Source organism: Bactrocera dorsalis, chromosome 5, assembly GCF_023373825.1.
Source record: "Bactrocera dorsalis isolate Fly_Bdor chromosome 5, ASM2337382v1, whole genome shotgun sequence".
NCBI lineage: Eukaryota > Metazoa > Arthropoda > Insecta > Diptera > Tephritidae > Bactrocera > Bactrocera dorsalis.
This window is the reverse complement of record NC_064307.1, coordinates 64,026,445-64,045,854: the sequence shown is the minus strand read 5'-3', so window position 1 is coordinate 64,045,854 and position 19,410 is coordinate 64,026,445. Positions and strand designations below refer to the sequence as shown.

The 19,410-nt window shown below is 35.6% G+C and overlaps 2 protein-coding genes across 5 annotated transcripts in view; both read left to right on the top strand.

Annotated features, from left to right (window-relative positions):
- The window catches only part of LOC105227920 (reversion-inducing cysteine-rich protein with Kazal motifs), a 56,345-nt gene extending 50,892 nt beyond the window's left edge, over positions 1 to 5,453 (top strand). For all 4 annotated transcript variants that reach the window (XM_049457398.1, XM_049457397.1, XM_049457399.1 and 1 more), the window contains exons 6-9: positions 2,071 to 2,221; positions 2,345 to 3,592; positions 3,758 to 4,024; positions 4,082 to 5,453. In XM_049457398.1, the coding sequence (XP_049313355.1) occupies positions 2,071 to 2,221; positions 2,345 to 3,592; positions 3,758 to 4,024; positions 4,082 to 4,872 (2,457 nt within the window). In that variant the 3' untranslated portion in view covers positions 4,873 to 5,453. The remainder of the gene's footprint in view (positions 1 to 2,070; positions 2,222 to 2,344; positions 3,593 to 3,757; positions 4,025 to 4,081) is intronic.
- A 7,085-nt stretch (positions 5,454 to 12,538) lies between these two features.
- On the top strand, positions 12,539 to 19,304 carry LOC105227921 (digestive cysteine proteinase 1). The gene is made up of 4 exons (XM_049459278.1): positions 12,539 to 12,842; positions 16,568 to 17,146; positions 17,212 to 17,625; positions 18,567 to 19,304. The coding sequence occupies exons 1-4, from the start codon at positions 12,791 to 12,793 to the stop codon at positions 19,175 to 19,177; spliced, it is 1,656 nt and encodes a 551-aa protein (XP_049315235.1). The 5' UTR covers positions 12,539 to 12,790; the 3' UTR covers positions 19,178 to 19,304.
- Positions 19,305 to 19,410: the final 106 nt, after the last annotated feature.

Below are 19,410 nucleotides of genomic sequence, written 5' to 3'. Positions count from 1 at the left end.
TAAGCACTTGGAAAGATAATTAAGTTTTAGGTTTGAGAAAGATGCGACAATGTTGAATGATTGTTAAGTTTTGGTGGGTCATTTGCAACATTTTTGGGTTGAATAAGCAAGTGGGACAAACAGGAGAGAATAAATAATCTTAGTTACAAAAATTTAATCTACAATATGGAAACATGGAAAAATTGTTTTTGTCTGTCCGGACCAGTTTTCTTGTACTTTCTCAGGATTTCATATTTTTCTCCATTCCGTCTTCAGGATTACACGAATATCTACATATTTTAGCATTTGCAACCGTCTTCGAAATCTTGGTTAATTTTAAGTCCCTTACTTCCTTAAATCTAAGCGACGATGCCTCTGAAAGCAGACCGCGAAGAGACTTTTTTTTAAATATTATTCGGCTGGTTTTTTAATTAACGACAGTCTTTTTGATTCGTACTTATGACTTCTGGGTTTCACAACGAACACGCGTCTATATCAGTCCATGTAGGATTATTCGTGGTCTCACGAATATCAGCCTGTATACCTTATATATGCTCATGGTTTTTGTAAGCAACCATTCAAGTTCTGGTACCTGACGGATTCCAAGATTGCTCTGACGGGTGAAGCTGGGTTTTAACGGCGTAAGTGTCAAATTGTTTCCTATTCCCTTTTAGTTTGCAGCTGCTCGCAGATATTGTTAAAGGACAGACCACGTTATAGTAGTTGTAAGTCTGTATATAGTTTTCCTGAACATATTTACTGAGTCCTTAATTTTTGTCTTGTCATAATTAGGCCATATTTGCTTCGTTATATTAGTTTATAGATTTCCATCTGTTCTGATTCAAATTGTGTAAAGAGTTCCCTCTTAATAGTTTCTAGTGAGCATGGTATTATCTCTGCCTCCGATCTGTCTAGAGAGGCTCCTGACTTGGAGAACCCGTCTGCTTTTTCGTAGCTGAAATTATTCCTGTTGCCGAGAACCAGAATTATGGACAGGTGGAGTTAATCTGTCTGTGTTCTTAAAGCTTTTTTACCATTGTAGACTATGCTGTAGTTAATTATGGACGACGATAAGCTGGCTATGCCGCCTAGCCCTCTATGTATATCGTAGCTTGCTGAATCCTCTCGTAGTTATTCAATATGTATATCTCTAGAGGCCTTCTCTGTGTCTAGGTCTTCCGCTTGGTATATGCTAGCTGGGTTTGGTAGAAGGATAAAGAGATAGGTGCCAAGGTCCTTGGAGTATACTCCCGTTCCCACGCCGTACTCCATTTTGGATTCATGGATATATATTTGGATAGTGTCCTCACATCATTTATATCTCTTATCGGTACCCTGGAAATCTTTTTCGAAGCAGCAAATCCATGATTAAAGTATATTCCTTAAAGAGGCTCGAGAAGCTGCCAATAAGGCTCATTAGTACCGCTTAACATTCTACTGGCTCCATAGTTTCAGACGTGTCTGTGGTTATTTTTTCAGAAAACTCATTTAGAAGCACATCTTTTATATATTTTTGATATTATCTGTACAGTGGAATATAAAGTTTTCCAAATGGAATCTTTTTATCTATCAAATACTGCAAATATGGCTATTTTTTCTTTCATTAGGTATATAAAACTCATAGTTCTCAACCGAATTAAAAACTTTGAACTCTCTGTTTTCCTTGGACTGACGAGTCTACGGGCGGACACGAGGACACGTCTCGGTTTTATGTAATTTCAAGAGTTGTAAACCTATCAGCATAAGTTTCTTTTTTTAGATCCAATAACACCGAGACTTCTAGCCTATATTAAATGGCACAAATTAAAATTTTTAGCGAAATTATCAGTAATTGCAAGCTTTAACGATTTTTCCACAGTACATATGTAGGAGCATACATATATTTTTAAAGGTGTGTATATGTATACACCTATATTTATGCCTAGTGGGGTTTTAAACTCCACAACATATACAAAAGGAGATATTAATTGATTTACGACCTGATCGACTGGTTTGGTAGCCGCAAGCAAATGCAACGCTCAACCTAACCTCTATGACTCCACTGTCAAAGGCAGGCATGCAATTAAAATCTTTAAAATTTTGTTATTGTAGGCCTGCCGCGACGTCTTTGAATCGCAGAAGACATACCGACGCAACAAGCACCATCGTTTGCACGAGCTGTGCCACGAAAAACGCGATGCTGAGGTGCTACAATGTATAAACAACATAACAGGCATGACGCCGGTGACAAACTCCCACAAATGTAAGTTGATTCGACTTCAATGCACTTGCGCCGCTGACAGGGTTAATTGAAAAATGCGACCCTACACTAATTTGTGTGCGACTATTAATAAATAAATACATTTTATTTTATTTTACTGCGCAGATCTACCTTGCTGTGAGTTCTCCAAAGTGGATAGCTGTCGCAGCGCCTGCCGTTCGGTGTTGAATAGCACCGAGAGCATTGATATCATCATCGGCGAACTGGAGGTTAGTGGTTGTGGCATACTGCTGCCACATATACCGTTATGGCAGTGTTTCTTGACAGCCGAGCGCACCATATTCGTGCCAGCGACGAAGAGCACCAACGAACTGTCACAGATCAATCAGATTGGCATTGACTCGGCCAAATTGCATTGCTGTGAGAAGGCGAAATTTCCCAAATGTCGACGTCTCTGTATGCAGACTTATTCGAATGATTGGACCGCAACGCGCGCGTTCTTCGAGGAGTCATGTCTGTTGGACCACAACGAACTGAGGCTACGACAGTGCATGGACGAAGTGGACGAACCCTGTGAACTAGGTTGTGATGGTCTAAGTTTTTGTACCAATTTCAATAATCGCCCCACGGAGTTGTTTCGCAGTTGCAATGCCGATGCGGATTTGGCGGCACGTTCGGATTTGAAAATGTGGCAACAAAATGGCTCTGTCATCTTGGATGGCTTGGAGTTGCCCATTAAGAATATGACACGTTGTGCACCCGAACAGTGGAAAGCCATCGCTTGCGCCTTACAAATCAAGCCCTGCACGCGTGATCGCCACTACAATCATATTTGCAGGGAGGATTGCTATGAGATCTTGAGCGAATGCATGGATTGGACGCGCATGCGTTTGGCGCTCAATGCCGACTCGGTGTGTGCGCGTCTATCGCCGAACGAAGATGTGCCCTGCGTCTCGTTGCGTCCGTATCGCGAAGAAAGTGATGTACCGAAAGAAACGGGCGGTTATCATGGCTTAACGGCGCCTTGTAAAGGCCATCCATGTAACGCCAGTGCGGCTTGTTTAGCACGTCGTAATGAGAGCAATGCGTATGAGTGCGTACCAGGTTGTAGACTCGGGGAGGCGTCTAACTATTTGGTGCCATTTGGCGCTTATGTGCGCATACCAGTGTTGCAGGCGGAAAAGCCGACTAAGATTGTTGGTGATGCTGCTACCGGTGCTTTTAAGGTGTGTCGCTGTGGTGCGCAGGGACGCATCGAACACTGTCAACCCTTACCGAGTTTTAGTTATGCGCGTTGCCTGCTGCCCGGCGGCCGTAGTTATGAGCACGGCAAATCCTTTTACTTGGAGTGTAATCTGTGTAGTTGCTTCGCCGGTGAGATTACGTGCACCAAGAAGCAGTGTCGCCTAGCAAGTGAGTATAATGTGATAAGATGTCGAGGAAGGAAATCGACTTTCAAGCGCTTTCTAAGTGCCTAGAGTGTCGGTGATAATACCCCAGTCTAACCAGTCTAATTTATCTTACTTATACACTATGTTCTTACACTTTTCACATTTGCACTTTTTTTTTGTTACGCAGGCTATTTAGATCCATCGTACACAAGTTTACCCTGTAATTGTCCGACACATTTTGTGCCCGTTTGTGGTAGTAACGGTAACACTTATCACTCCGCCTGTATTGCCAAATGTCTCGGCATGCAGGACAATGAGATACAGTATGGCGCTTGCGCCACATTAAATCCATGTCGTGAAGGCGCCTACAGCTGTCCAGCCGGTCATCAGTGCTTAGAGCAACGAAAAATCTGCCTATCATCGATGCATCGTCCCTGCCTGCAGTATCAGTGTGGTGAGTAAAAATAAATTCGATCACAAATTCAGTACACTAAACCTCGTTTCTTTACAGTCAATCTCACCGCCAGCTGCACGTCCGCCGAACCGCGTCCGGTGTGCGACAAGCAGCGGCGCACGCATAATAGCGCCTGCGATTTACTTGCCGCGCATGCAACACTGGCGCACTGGGGTGCCTGCTTTCGCAGCTGTTCCATGCAGGGACCGGTATGCGGCATCAATGGCGTTACATATACACACGAGTGCGCCGCTTGGGCCGATTACATTGTTATCGATTATCGCGGTCGTTGCCGTCAAGTGGGTCTACTTGTCGCTGATATGGGACCGCGTTGCAATAGCGTCCGTTGTCCACGTCTGCCATCACCCCACTGTCGACGTATTGTGCCACCCGGCGCTTGTTGCGCCATCTGCGCGGGCGCTTTTCGCATTGTCTACTCGCGTAAGCAAATCGATCGCGCGCTTTACGCGGTACGCGCTCAAAACAAGGATCTAATAACATTGCATAGCGTGTTGCAAGCATTGGATGCGCTCGTGCAGTTCTCCGAATGCCAGCTGACCGGCTTTCTCACCATGGAGGTGGGCATATTTGTAGCGCTCGTACCGCGCGCCACTACACCGATGCGCATGCAAGTCGAGGCGTGCGCGCGCGAGGCCGAACGCATCTCGCTGATGATCGAGTCGCAATCGCATGAGATCACAACGAATTTGCTGCTCTCCGGCTTGATCGTGTCGCATTTGGTGGAACCGAGCACGGATGGCTGTGGTGCACGCTTACTGCTTATGCCCAGTTTGGCAATTATTGCTTCGCTGGCAGTGTGGACGCTGCAGAGTAGGCGCGTTTTATAGTTATAGCATTTAAGTTGTTATTTGCTGTGGGTGAAGTGGAAGGTGAAAAAATGTTTTTGTAAATCTGCTGAGTGAATTCTTAGTGCCAATTTAGTAGCTAGCTAATGTTTAATGTTCTACGCATGTGTTAAGCAATAATAAGCCAAAATGTAAATAGCTTAGTGTTAGTTTATTTATGTATATACAAGTATATGTATATTTAGTGTGGAAAAAGAAAATTCAAATTGTGCTTTGGCTGAAAATCAAAATGAAGTGTATGCTATGAAAATACATACTTTTGTGCTAGAAAAATATTTTCGAAAAGTGTTGTTAAAGCTGTCTCTCGCGATTTTTAATATATATATATGTATATATATATATATACAAATGCGCTATAAATCTTTTAACCGACTTTTTGGTTGGTATATAACAATTTATATTTCTAGTTTGCATTAAATCCTCGTTGTCACTGTGCCATAACTGTAAATAGACGTCTAAATTTTAAACTTTTTAACAAACAAAAAAGTGTAATAAATTTCTCTGAACTCGAATTACTATTATAAAATAGTTTTAAAATACAAGTTTAAAGAATGAACAAGATATATTAATTTAACAAAAAAATATATAAAATAATTATTAATAAAAATTAACTTAATTTATTTTAATAATAAAAAATTGACAAAAAGAAATGTAATTAATAAATAATAATAAAATATTATAATCAGATCCTAAAATAAAAAATAGAAACAAAAAAATAAAATATTTCCTTTGAAGTAAAAAAAAAATGAAAAATGTAAAACAATAAAATTTTGATATTTATTTCTTTAAATTAATTAATGAAGTCAAAAGACACAGTAAAATAAAAAGAGACAATGAAATAAAAAATATATAAAAATCAAACAATATAAAGTAAAATACAACATAAAATAAAAAGAAAAAAAAAAACTAAATAAAAAATAAATAAAACTAAAAATATAATAATTTAATAACGTAATAAAATTATAAAAATAAAATAATATAAAATTAAAAAATATTAAGAAATCAAATAAAAAAGTAAAATAATCATTTATTTAGTAATTAATGAAATCAAATGACACATTACAATAAAAAGACATATAACAAAAAAAAATTAGTTTTATAATTCTTATATTAAATGTAAAATAAAAACTTGAATTAAAAAAGTAAGAAACATAAAAAATATTATAAAAGTTTTAACGTAATATAAAACAAAATAAAAAAATATAAATTTAACAAATAAATAAATCCTAAAACGTAAGGAAAATGTTATTTTTTTAACCAATTGTTCAAATTAAACTGCAGTGTAGAATAAAAAAGACGTCTTCATATAAAAAAAATATTATATAATGTTTAAAAAACTAAATATATTTATTAAAATAAAATAAAATAAAACAAAAAAAAAATAAATTAAAAAAATACACAAATTTTTATAGTGAAATAATAACTAAATAAAAAATATTATTAAGTTAAAAAATAAATAAATTTATTAGAAATAAATTAAAATATGTATATGTATACATAAAAATATTATTATTTATTAATTATTTTATTTCACTATAAAAATTTGTATATTTTTTAATTTATTTTTTTTGTTTTCTTTTATTTTGTTTTAATAAATTTATTTAGTTTTTAAACATTATAATTAAATTAAAAAATAAATAAATTTATTAAAAATAAATTAAAAATATATATATATATATATAAAACTATTATTTTTTTTATCAAATAAAAAATTGCACAATAACAACAATAACACAAAAAAATTGTTGGAACAATATAATATATAATTTAAGCATTACAATAATAAAAAATGCTATATAATTTATAAAACTAAATAACTAAAAAAAACAGCAGAATTAAGAAATAAAGAAGAATAGAAAATAAATTTAATAATATAAAATATAAATAGATATTTTTAATAAAATAAAATGAAAAATAATAAAGATTTAAAAAAGTAATATACAAGTCTTAACTGTAAAATAACCCAATTAAATCTAATAAAATGAAATGAAAAACAATTTTTATTTTTTTTTTAACAATTATAAATTGTAATAGTAAGTATATAATACTAAATATATTACCATTTACCACATTAAAAGCAAAATAAAAAAAAAATTAAATAAAATAAAAATTAAATAAATACCTTTGATAAAACAAAATGAAGAAAATTTAAATACTATTAAATATAAAAAATGTCTTCAATAAAACAAACTGAAAAAAATAATAATTTAATGTAATATAAAATACTATAAAATATAAAAAATATCTTTAATAAAACAAACTGAAAAAAATAGTAATTTAATGTAATATAAAATACTATAAAATATAAAAAAATATCTTTAATAAAACAAACTGAAAAAAATAATAATTTAATGTAATATAATATAAAAGTTTAACTAAATAAATTTAATAAAATGAAAAGAAAAACTATTTTTATTTTTTTGAACAATTTTAAAAGTTATAACTATAAAATAATAATTATATTGGTATTTACCACATAAAAACAAACAAAAATTCATATTATATAATTCTGAAAATTAATAGACATCTTATATTATATACATAGATTAACGTACAAATGACACAAAAAAGTAAAAATTATACAATTTCGATGCTATTAATTATAAAAGCATATTTATTAATTTTTTCAGACTTAGTTGGATTACGAAAGACGAAATTATTTGCATCATTTGTAACTTGAGGGTTTCACGAATAAGCTTGTGTTTCAAAAATGTGCCTTAATGTCTTATTTGTTTTACGAAAAATATCATACATATGTATAGCCCAAGGTCTTGAGATTATTTCTCTATGCAGTCTACAAAACTAAGCTTCATTTCCATTAATTTTGTTCGCATCGGCGAGCTTGTAGCGATTTGACAAATATCGAATCCTTAATGAAGAATGAGTTATTTCAAATGTGCAAATTAGAAATCGCCTTTGATACCCTTAATAGCGGACCAGATCCTATACAATCTCATAACATTAATATCATGTATTGTTTCCTGCAGTTTTCATACAATTTAGATCTGCTATCATAATTTAATAATTCTTTCAAATTTTTGTAATTAATAAATAAAATATTAAAATATACTTAGTCATAGTAAAATTTGTGATATTAGAGCAAATGAGAGCCATATATATGTATAAATATATATTATCATACAAAAAAATGTTGTAAATAATAAATATATGTAATTATATTGTAATTATTTTTAGTATCAAGTAGAATTTTTTCAAATATTAAGTATTTGCAAATATTATTTTAAACTTTAAATTCAAGCATTTTAAAGTATACGTAAGTCGCGCTTTGGTCTCCCATAGTGCCATAGCATACAATAAATATAAATGTACAATTCCCACGACTGCCGGTTCTACGTACCGGAATTGACTCGGATTTTATCAGACCAAGGGCAGTCCTTTCGGCGAAAAAAAATAAATATAAATGTATATTTTAAAGTAAACATAATTGTTAACAAAACTACACAACCAAAGCATTTAATATACATATTTATTAAATAATAAATAATTTTCATGCTACATAAAGTATTTATTACGTTGAGTATATAAAAAGCGATGTGTTTTTTGTTTGGTACCTTGGAGAATAAGAATAAGTTTTTAGCGAGCTCTAAGAAAGTCTCTGCAAATATGAGCTCTTAATTGCCACGGGAATGTCCTCAGCCTGGCAATTTTCATTTTTTTCTTATTATCAGAATAAAAATTATGGAAAAATTCAAGTCTCGCTTACTTGAAAAAATAACTTGTTTCAGGGATTGGATTTTGTGGGAAATTGATTGCTATAAAAAAAGTTGTCCTACGAATTTTTCGTAAACCTCACCGCTTTAAAGATATAAACGGATATAATTTAATAAGAAAAAATCATTATAAATTGGATTTATAATTTTATAGGCAACTTACTACTTTACAAGTATGATCACTTATAATAAAAAAAAGCGATGAAGAGTTCATACTTGGAGAGATTTTCTCAGAGGTGCCTAAGAACCTATTTTTCAGAATGCCAAATGAAATAAAAATATGTGACCTGGTCTTCGAAAAGGGAGCTAACGTGCGAAAACTAGTTTTCTGGGAAACAGCTGTAAAAAAAAATTGATTTTTTGACACCTAAGCCCACTTTCCGTAGACCAGGTCACATATTCGTTTTTTTGCACCCTAGAATTTATCTATACATATGTCATTTGTTCATTTAAATCACTTATGCAACAAATATTATTTTAACCGTAGTCTAGTCTAACGATTTGCGCAAATATGTATATTGTCAATACTCACTTGTTATTTAAATAATTGTTTAATAAAAAAAATTATTATTAATATTATCACTAATAACGGTTTTTATTATAAAGGGAGATCCGTTTCATTTTTTAAAGAAAAAACACCGAAACTTCAAATTTAATGGGGAATGTTTATTATCATTCGAAAGCACATTATTTGGCATTTATTTCTTGAAGATTATCTCTTTCAAATTGTTGGTCGAGGCTACGTCTCATATGGCCCATCCGTTGAGTTCTAGTTTCTATGACTCGTTTGAGCATTTCGACAGGTAACTGACGGATGACACGGTTGATGTTTGACTCCAATACCTGGATCGAAGCAGCATTGCCCGTATAGACTTTAGACTTTACATATCCCTACAGGAAAGTCTAACCGTGTGATATCACAGGATCTTGGTGGCCAATCGACCGTCCCAAACATGAAATTATCTACTCATCGGAATGTTCTCTCAATAAATCCATTGATAAAAGCGATGTGAAGGAAAAGGTGCCGTCTTGTTGAAACCAAAGTTGTCGAGATCACGAGTTTCAATTTCAGACATCAAATAGTCAGTTAACATGGCACGGTAATGGTTGCCATTGACGCTTACGTATTTCCTGACATCATTTTTTAAGAAATATGGGCCCATGATTCCACCGGTCGACAAGTCATATCAAGGCTTTGTTTTTTTTCTGGATGAAATGGCAGCTCTTTAATCTCTTTAGCTTGGTCTTCGTCCCAAATGTGGCAATTTTGCGTGTTCACATATGGGCCTCATCACTGAACACAATTTGTCTTGAAAATGTCTGATCTTCTTGGAGCTTTTCAAGAGTTCATAGACCAAAGCGTTGTTGGTTTGGGAGGACCAAGCGGCTTCAGTTCCTGCACAAGCTGTATTTTGTATACTTTCAATTTAAGATCTCGACGGAAAATGCTGTAAGTCACTTCATACGTCAGTACAAGTTGCTGTGAATGACGCTGAACATGACAGCTTGACACGATTCAAGCGTGATCTGCCAAAAAATGGCTATTGAAAAAAGTACCTCTACTATACTTGGATCACCCGTTGGTATAAAATTATTATTTTCCACTACAAACAGAAAAACACACTGAAAATAATTTTCTCTTCCTCTCTACACATTTCTGCCTCCAAACGCTCTACTCTTAAGCCGATTTCTCTTCACACGTACTCTTTCGTTCACACTACCTTTCAATAAATCTCTTCGTAATTGTTGCTTATGCCTCCAGCTTGTTTTTGTTTATTGCGTGTATTTGTTTATGTGGTTGTTTGTCTGTCCATCACCGGCTTTTCGCCAGCTGTCCGCGTTATCGCTGGCTCGTCTTTATATTCTAAATGTATAAGTAAATAACTATATTTGCTTTCAACATAGAAATCAGCGGAATAGTCAAGTCCAGTAACCCTTAACTGAAAAAAAGCGATAATCGTTTAATATTGTCGGACAACAATTTGATAAAGTTACTGTAAATAGTGTTGAGCAAGTCCGTAGAGAGATATACATATGTATATACATACATAAGCTTTATAAGTTTGCTTTCCGAATTGGAATTGCATATCGACACTTAATATATAGATCAGCAATAAAATGATCGGCATTAAAATGATGCGCACGATGTAATCTGAATTACAGACAATTGTAGGAGCTCATGTTTCCAATTTGTTGAAACTTTCTTGTTTTTTTGTTATTGTTGTAGCTTCAGAAAATATACCTCAAGTAAATGGCAGTTCTTCTTGAGAATCTGGGTTCGAAACGGTAACGTAAACCCGACTATCGTGGAGGGAACGAAGCCCAGATTTTTATCCGACCATGGACTGTCAACTTAGCAACATGCCTCGAGATTATTTCAGACATGTTTTCGGTCGATCAGAAACAATTCCTATGTGATCCGGAGATCTCAGGGCGACCCGGTGTTCTGCAACAATTGTTTATAGATTTGTTTTTCCAACAATTAATGAATCAGTCTTATATATAATTTCAGTGAGGTCCATAGAGGGTTGCGAAAAAATCTTATGAGATCTTTTGTTCAACCGCGAAGCGACATGTAATCAGTTAAGCTGAGATGATAAAATGTTACATTAATCCGATACCTTGTAGTCGGTAAAATAAAACATTATATAATGGTGAGAAATACTTCGGATGAGCAGTATCATATCTCCAAACTCAAGATCTTTCGTACGATTACCTCTTTCACGTGGAAAATTGTTCGTTCAAATATGTTTGGAAGGAATTTTAGGGCGATCCCTGTGTATGTTTAGAGGCTGTTCTCAAGGTTTTTCATAAGTTAGTTCTTGGTTTTCAAGTCGGTTTATCACTTTTTCGCAAAAAGATTTTTGATCGGAGATGTTTGGAAGGAATTTTTGAGTGTTTAATCGCGAACATTTGTGGAACTCGTTTCCACCGGATATGTTTTAGAGCGGTTAATCTTTGGAATATCATCTCACATACTAAGAATGAAAGCTCTAGTATATTAGTAAACCGCTCCTTCTCAACGAAACTCGATATCCAGGTAGCTTTTTGAAAAAAAAAAAAATACTTATGATGATCTAATTGGGATGAAACCTTTGGTAGGCGCTTGACATCATATTTTTGGCCTACGCTTTATTTTATCCACCTAGTGGCCGGTCTAAAATATGTTTAGCAGATGACGATACATGCAGAAAGCGCAGAGAAGTTGGCATGAGAGAGACGCGAGAACACATCCTAAACCTGTGTCCAGCAATACCTAGAACTTGTTTTAGGTGCTTCTGAGTTCAAGGGACTAGACGAATTATCAAACATAGATAACATGTAGATAAAGTATGATGTGTACTTCACCATTGCCACAACAGTTGGGTGTACGTAATCGGAAAGGACCCGAATTTCTAACGTTACAACAACAACAACAACGAATATGAGTACTTCACCTCAAACTAAACTGAACCTCCATCTGTCAAAACTAAGTAAAAGTAGGTCTATGTATGGCCTTATAAACGGCCAGTATAACTTCACCTAACCTATCCTGTATATCAGGAATACTAAAATAGTATCTCCCATCGCTTTTATCAGAGCGCAATTGCTGTTAAAAAACAATTGCTAGTCGGTACAGGGATCGAATTTCGGTACTGCGACAGCGTAATGGGTAACTCAGGCCACTATAAATCGGTTAGCCTCAACGAAACTTGACTACATATTCTTGGTTTTAATCCCCAACCGTGCGTTGTATGTACAAAGTGCGGTTCGGAACGAACCCCAGCTCTTCCTACCTGCTGCTTGACCCGCCACATACTTACACAAGCAATTCTATATTTGCACACAATCGCACGAGCTGTTTTGTTGCTTCTCGCTCAAAACAACACGACTTATGTTGGCCGTTGCCGCTTTTATTGGCGCTTTAGTTGAGCGTAGCGCTTAGTAGTCCGCTCACAGCGGTCGATAGAACACGCCATTTACAGTGGTTTGTGAAATAGAAAAAATATATTTAATTTGCTAACAGTTGTTATTAAAGAAAATCATACAGACATACAAATATAATAATATTACTTGGAATTGATTAATCGCAAAATAAAAATCTACGCGGTGAAATATCAATAAAAGTCATCTGCGAAAGTGCTGTGTTTGTGTAAGGCCGACCGGTTTCGTTTACAAGCGAGCGCAGTATGCATTTCGCTGTGTTTTTGTTGCTGGCGCTTTGCGGTTTCAGCGCGGACGGTAAGTGAAGGCAATTTGAGTTCTAAAAAAAATTAATATATTTTTTAATAATTTTATTGTTGTTTTCATTAAATATATTTGTATATGAGAATGTCTGTACATACATATATCCATTTTATTCTAAGCAGCGCCTCAATTTGCCGGTTCGGATATTTCTTTTACTTGTATTTCTTTAGAAAGTTCTTTTATTTGCTTTGGCTTGCCAAGCACGTTCTTTCTTTATAAGCAACTTATTCTTTTAGCGATCTTTTTGCCCCTTTTTATTTCATGTTCATTTGTTATTGTTTTTATTTTCGGTATTTTTTCCATATGAACATCATTTAAGCCGCCATTTCAAATGCCGCGTTTGCACTTTGTTATAGACTACGCTCAGAAATGTTTTCACTAAAGTGTGAATGTGTGTGTAAAAGGTTTTTTTGCGGTCCGAACATATCAATTTGTTGAGATTTACGTAGGAAAACAAAGAGCACTCAATTGAACAGCTGTATAAATGATTAACTCAAAGTGCTCCAAATGGTGTAGAGTTTAAAAATCAATTTAGAAAAGTAAGATGTAGAGATATTCAGGAGAGATCGCCTTTTGAATTTGTCGGAAGGTAAAACGAAGCGTATATCTTAGTAATAACCGCAGTGGTTAGCTAATAGAGTTAACTGGTGGACTGAAGTTCTCTTGAGACGCTTTAGAATGCGATAGGAGAAGCCACAAACCGATTTTATTCTGGAAGCATAGAACCTCATATGAGAACCTCACATGAGAACCTCATATCAGAACCTGATCTGTAAAAAATCTGTTGTCATTGCAGGCAACAATTTGAGCCTTGCCCTTGACTTTATGAAAGATTTTACGGAAGGTTAATGGGGAATGTTTATTATCGTTCGAAAGAACATTCTTTGGCATTTATTTTTTGAAGATTATCTCTTTGAAATGTTGGGTGCGACTACGTCTCAGATGGTCCATCCGTTGAGTCCAATTTTCGATGATTCGTTCGAGCATTTCGACTGATAACTGGCGAATGTTTTGCTCCAAAACCAGAATCGAAGCGGGATTGTCCGCATAGGCTTTAGACTTTACATACATATGTATCTCCACAGGAAAAAGTCTTACGTTGTGATATCACACGATCTTGGTGGCTAATCGACCGACCCAAAATGTCAAATTATCTGCTCATCGAAATATTCTCTCAATAAATCCATTGAGTTAGAAATGGGCCTCATCGCTAAACAAAATTTGGCTCGACGCATCTGCTTGGTACTTTTCAAGAGCTCATAGAGCGAAGCGATGTCGCTTGTGAAGGTCGAGCGGCTTCAGTTCTTGCACAAGCTATATATTTTGTTTGCTTTCAATTTAAGATCTCGACTTGAAATGCGCCAAGTCGTTCCAAACGTCAATCAAAGTTACGACAGCTATATTTTCTTTACTGCGTTCTGAAGGTGATCTATTCGGTCGAATACTATCCAATAGTGAACGCTGGGTCTTAAGAATGATGGGTCTCAAGATGGTGTTACGAGTAGTATGCTTAGTAGGCGGATTATGTTAACCATAAGTTTAGTGAATCGCGCTAAGCACATTCTTTACAGAACGTGAATTATATAATGAAGTTGAACGATTTGTTCAGGCGTAAGTCTTCCCATTAAGAAAAGCCAAAACAATACTGAACAAAAATAACACGACAGCTTGACAAAATTTACGCCTGAACTGTCAAAAAAAGGCGATTGAACAAAGGCCTCTACTTTGATCGCCCCTATATATCTATGAATTACGAAGAATATATCATGAAGCTATATTGAGATCTAGATTGAACGCAAAACCTTGTATATAGCCGTCCAAAACGATTTTTATTTCACCAAAAATATTAATATAGAATAGAATCTCGAAGATCGAATCGCTGTTAGAACTTAAAAGCATTACTTTCCAGAAGATGATGTTGAGTTCGATAGAGTGGTGATTCTGGTCTTGTCACTAATAAAGCGGCTTTAGGGAATTATAAAGCTTCGCTAAGGATAGAAGATTACACGGCTATGCACAAAAATCTCAAAATATGAAAGGTTTGAAGATGTTGTCCCAGATCTGTGATAGATTTTTATCAAAGCTATTTGGTGGTCGTGATTATTTGACATCAAGTAGTCTCTGAACTCGTTGGTCTCTTGATTAAAATAATGATATTTTCAGCTTATAAACCTCAATATTACGGTAACAAAACTCGTTAATCATGCCACCTTTGTGTAACATAAGGCACCTTCCGATGAAAAGCTCCGAAGAAATTAATATTATTAAGTCGTTAAGTTCAAATTAAGTCATATAGACTATATCTATTTATTTATGACTACATATCCATATCCGTGTCTTATCTACGACAGTAGTATCTTGTTATCGAAATGCAGCAGCTAATGTAAGCAAATATATCTATGCTTTGGCAATAATTATTGTGTCAAGAATGTTTTCCCAAGAATAAGTGGCTTCTGATTGCTTGATTACACAGCTCATTAGGTGTGTCGATATATATTCGATAAGGTATGTGTATACTAAATACATAATGATTAAACGAGGTTATCAGTTGAGATTCCACCGATGTACTCAATGCGAGCACTTGAGAAACTATAACTGTTGCGATTTAATTATTGCGATCCTGTGGATCAATGTGCCTTGAAAGAGTACTATGGATGTTTTCGGGATATGTACAAAAGTCGATCGATCTGGAACAGCAGATCGTGTAAAGAAAGAGTAATCAACTACAGCAGTTGGTATACGAATTGCAGGCGAATTCGATGGAAGACTAGCTCTGAGAAGAAGGAAACGACTTAAAATTTTAGCAGGAAATTATAATTAAACATGAAGACAGCAGATTGATTAGGTTAAGTTAGGTTAGGTTAGTCTGGTAGGCTAATAAGTCACGTATGGACCAGTTTTGGTACTTAGCGATGCCAGTTGCAGTGCCGTCACGTAGTCCAGGAGTAGTAGTCATCTTTTAAATTTAGGTGAAGATGGATTTAATAGTTAAAGGCACAAACCATTGGAAGGAAGAGCTTTAGAATGTACTTAAAGCTCAGCTTCACAAAAAAGAGTTCAAAGAATATCAACTACCACAAGTGATTAGGAAAGTTTGGAACTATCAGCTTTTCGCTTTTGCGAAACAAAATCTTCAGTTATGGGCGGAAGTTGAAAGACTTTGTTCTCTACCCCAAGAAGATACGTCAATTGCGATCCGTTACCACGAAATTCGGCTCTAAGTAACCGGAACGGACTTAGATTTTTATCCGGCCAGGGACTCTCAACTTCAGTAATGCTTTCTGCCGCTAAAACAACAGCAACGTGAATGTAAAAACGATGAAGTAATGTACATTAAGCTCAGCGGATATTTTCAGAACTAAAAGAAAGTATTCGAATTTGTGTCTGAAGTATGGGATAAGTCCGGATCTCATGTACAATTACGAAGCTTTTATCAAAATACTGTTCCTTATGAGTCGCTAAGCGGATTCTTGATGAAGTTTAGAAGAAGCTTAGATATATATCGTCAAAGACTAGTAGGCATTAGATTAGTTTAGAAATCAACTGGAACCTAAAGTCTATTGCGTCCTCCTGTACTCTACAAGAACTCATAAGACCCCAGCACGCGGAATAATTCCCGGAGCCTGTTTGGACTCTTTAAATATACAATAAAACTACCTAACCTCATAATACCCGCTTAATTTCTTAACTTATCCAATAACAACTTTCTTTTTCCGTAGTATTGGCCACCAAACCGCCAAAATGGGATGAAACATACATCACTAAGGGTACACTGTACATACCGTATGCCGAAATTGCCGAACCCTTCTACGCCTGGTATGATAAGACTACAAAACGTTCTCGTATCGATTATTATGGTGGCATGGTGAAGACCTATCAATTGGCCAGTGTTATGCCTTATGGCACGTCACTCAAATTAGCGCCCATTACCACCGATGAGGAATTGAATAAGGTCACGTGTTTGCAATTGAATGGTACCGCTGAAAATCGCGTACAAATACAAACTATATTACCGGATGCTAGAAATTTCACACTTTTGGGTACTGAGAGTTTTCTCGGTTTCACTTGTGACAAGTTCCGACTTGAAGAGGTGATCGGTGAGAAGCGTAATGTTTACACGCTGTGGGTGCGCTATAAGAAATCGCCGCACTATCCAGCGGCACGTCAACCGATACCGGTACGTTATGAGATGCGCGGTTACAACACTTTGTTGGGTTCACATTTCGATCATTACTTCTTGGATTATGACAGTTATGAGCACGATGATATACCGAATGAGGTCTTCGAATTGGATGACAGTGAGCTTTGCGTTGCATTTCTTTCAAAAAGTTCTGTGTATTTAGATTTGATTTTATATTTATAGATATGCCTTGTGTAGCTTTCCCGGGACCCGGTGCTGGACACTACGCAACATTCAATCCAATGCAAGAGTTCGTGCATCCCGCTAAGGATGAACATGTAGAGCATTCGTTCAATCATTTCAAAGCCAAACACGGCATCAAATATAAGACCGATAAGGAGCATGAATATCGCAAAAATATATTTAGGCAAAATCTACGTTTCATACATTCGAAGAATCGTGCACGTTTGAGCTACACGCTGGCGGCCAACCATTTGGCCGATAAGACCGAGGAAGAATTGCGTGCGCGTCGTGGCTTCAAATCGTCTGGTATTTACAATACAGGCAAACCATTCCCCTATAATATTGAAAAGCTAAAAGATGATCTGCCCGATCAGTATGATTGGCGTTTGTATGGTGCTGTAACGCCTGTTAAAGGTAAGTTCTTTTATGTGATATATTTATACTCGGTTTTAGGCGAAAGTTGTCGACGAAAGTTGAGGTTTTACTTAGAGAAAATAACTCAAAATAAGCTTAAAGTTCCTAAAAGTGCTTGAAACCTTAAAGCTTTTTCGTTAAAAGCTCTCAGAATAATATTTAATGCCAACTCAGCTTCATTGTGAAAACACTCGAAAGTAACTTTAAGCTCATGATAGAGCTTATGCTTAAAGCTCCTTAAAGTGTTTGAAAGTTTAGAGCTTTTTTTGTTAAAAGCTCTCGGGATAATATTTAATGCCAGCATAGCTTCATTGTGAAAATACTCGAAAGAAGCTTTAAGCTTATGAAAGTGTTTGAAAGCTTAGCGCTTTTAATGATAAAAACTCTCATAATAATATTATTTTCAACTCAACTACGCTGTTAAAACACTCTAAAAAGCTTTAAGCTCTTGAAAGTGTTTGAAAGTTTAAAGCTTTTAGTGTTAAAAGCTTTCGAAATAATATTAGACAGATTAAAAATTAATAAATTATTAACTTTGAACTCAGCTTCACCACTGTCAAAATTCAAAAGAAGCTTTAAGCTCTTGAAAGTGCTTGAAAGTTTAGAGCTTCTAGTGTTAAAAGCTTTCAAAATAATATTAACTTTGAACTTAGCTTCGTTACAAAAAAAAAGAAAACAAACATACCGAAATAAGCTTTAAGCTCATAAAAGTGTTTGGAAACTTGGAGCTTCTAATTTTAAAAAATCTCCGAATAATATTAATTTTCAACTCAGCTTTACATTAAAAATTCTCAAAAGAAACTTTTGACCATAAATATGCTTGAAAGCTTGGAGCTTTTGATGTTAAAAATCTCAGTATATTACTTATTTTCAACACCACTTCTAAGTAAGAAACTCCCGAACACTAATCTGTTTGAAATATAACTTTTATTCCCTCTCAGATCAATCCGTTTGCGGCTCGTGCTGGTCCTTCGGCACCATTGGTCACATCGAAGGTGCATATTTTCTGAAGAATGGCGGTAATCTAGTGCGTCTCTCGCAGCAGGCACTCATCGATTGCTCCTGGCAATATGGCAACAACGGTTGTGACGGTGGCGAAGACTTCCGCGCCTATCAATGGATGATGAAAATGGGCGGTGTACCAACGGAAGAGGACTACGGTCCGTATATGGGTCAAGATGGCTATTGTCATGTACAAAATCTTACACTCGTTGCGCCGATCACCGGCTTCGTTAACGTGACTTCAGGCGATTCGAACGCGTTCAAAATTGCTTTGCTCAAGCACGGACCACTTTCGGTAGCCATCGATGCATCGCCACGTTCGTTCAGTTTCTATGCCCATGGTGTGTACTATGAACCGGAATGTAAGAATGGTTTGGATGAGTTGGATCATGCCGTATTGGCTGTTGGTTATGGCACCATACAAGGCGAGGACTATTGGTTGGTAAAGAATTCGTGGTCCACCTACTGGGGTAATGACGGTTACATCTTGATGTCGGCAAGAAAAAATAATTGCGGCGTCATGACAATGCCAACCTATGTGGAAATGTAAGGTCGATTAAATATTTACCTTTATCTATATGCACACTTTTACATATTTATGTATATATATACCTAAGTATGATTATATTGCCGAACAAAATTAAATAATTTCGAAATAAAGGTTATTTTATCAAAAATTGTGTTTTATTATTTTTATCAATCCTTTGTTCGACTCGACACTCGAGATTTGCGCCACGAAAAAGTTTTTTAAAAAACCAATTAGAAGATGGGAAAGTTTGTAGA

Bases quoted from the DNA above. Each gene is read 5' to 3' on its own strand.
- LOC105227921 (XM_049459278.1), top strand. From the start codon at position 12,791: ATGCATTTCGCTGTGTTTTTGTTGCTGGCGCTTTGCGGTTTCAGCGCG. The intron at 17,147-17,211 runs GTGAGCTTTGCG...TTATATTTATAG, and splicing joins GGTCTTCGAATTGGATGACA to ATATGCCTTGTGTAGCTTTC. The intron at 17,626-18,566 runs GTAAGTTCTTTT...ATTCCCTCTCAG, and splicing joins TGCTGTAACGCCTGTTAAAG to ATCAATCCGTTTGCGGCTCG.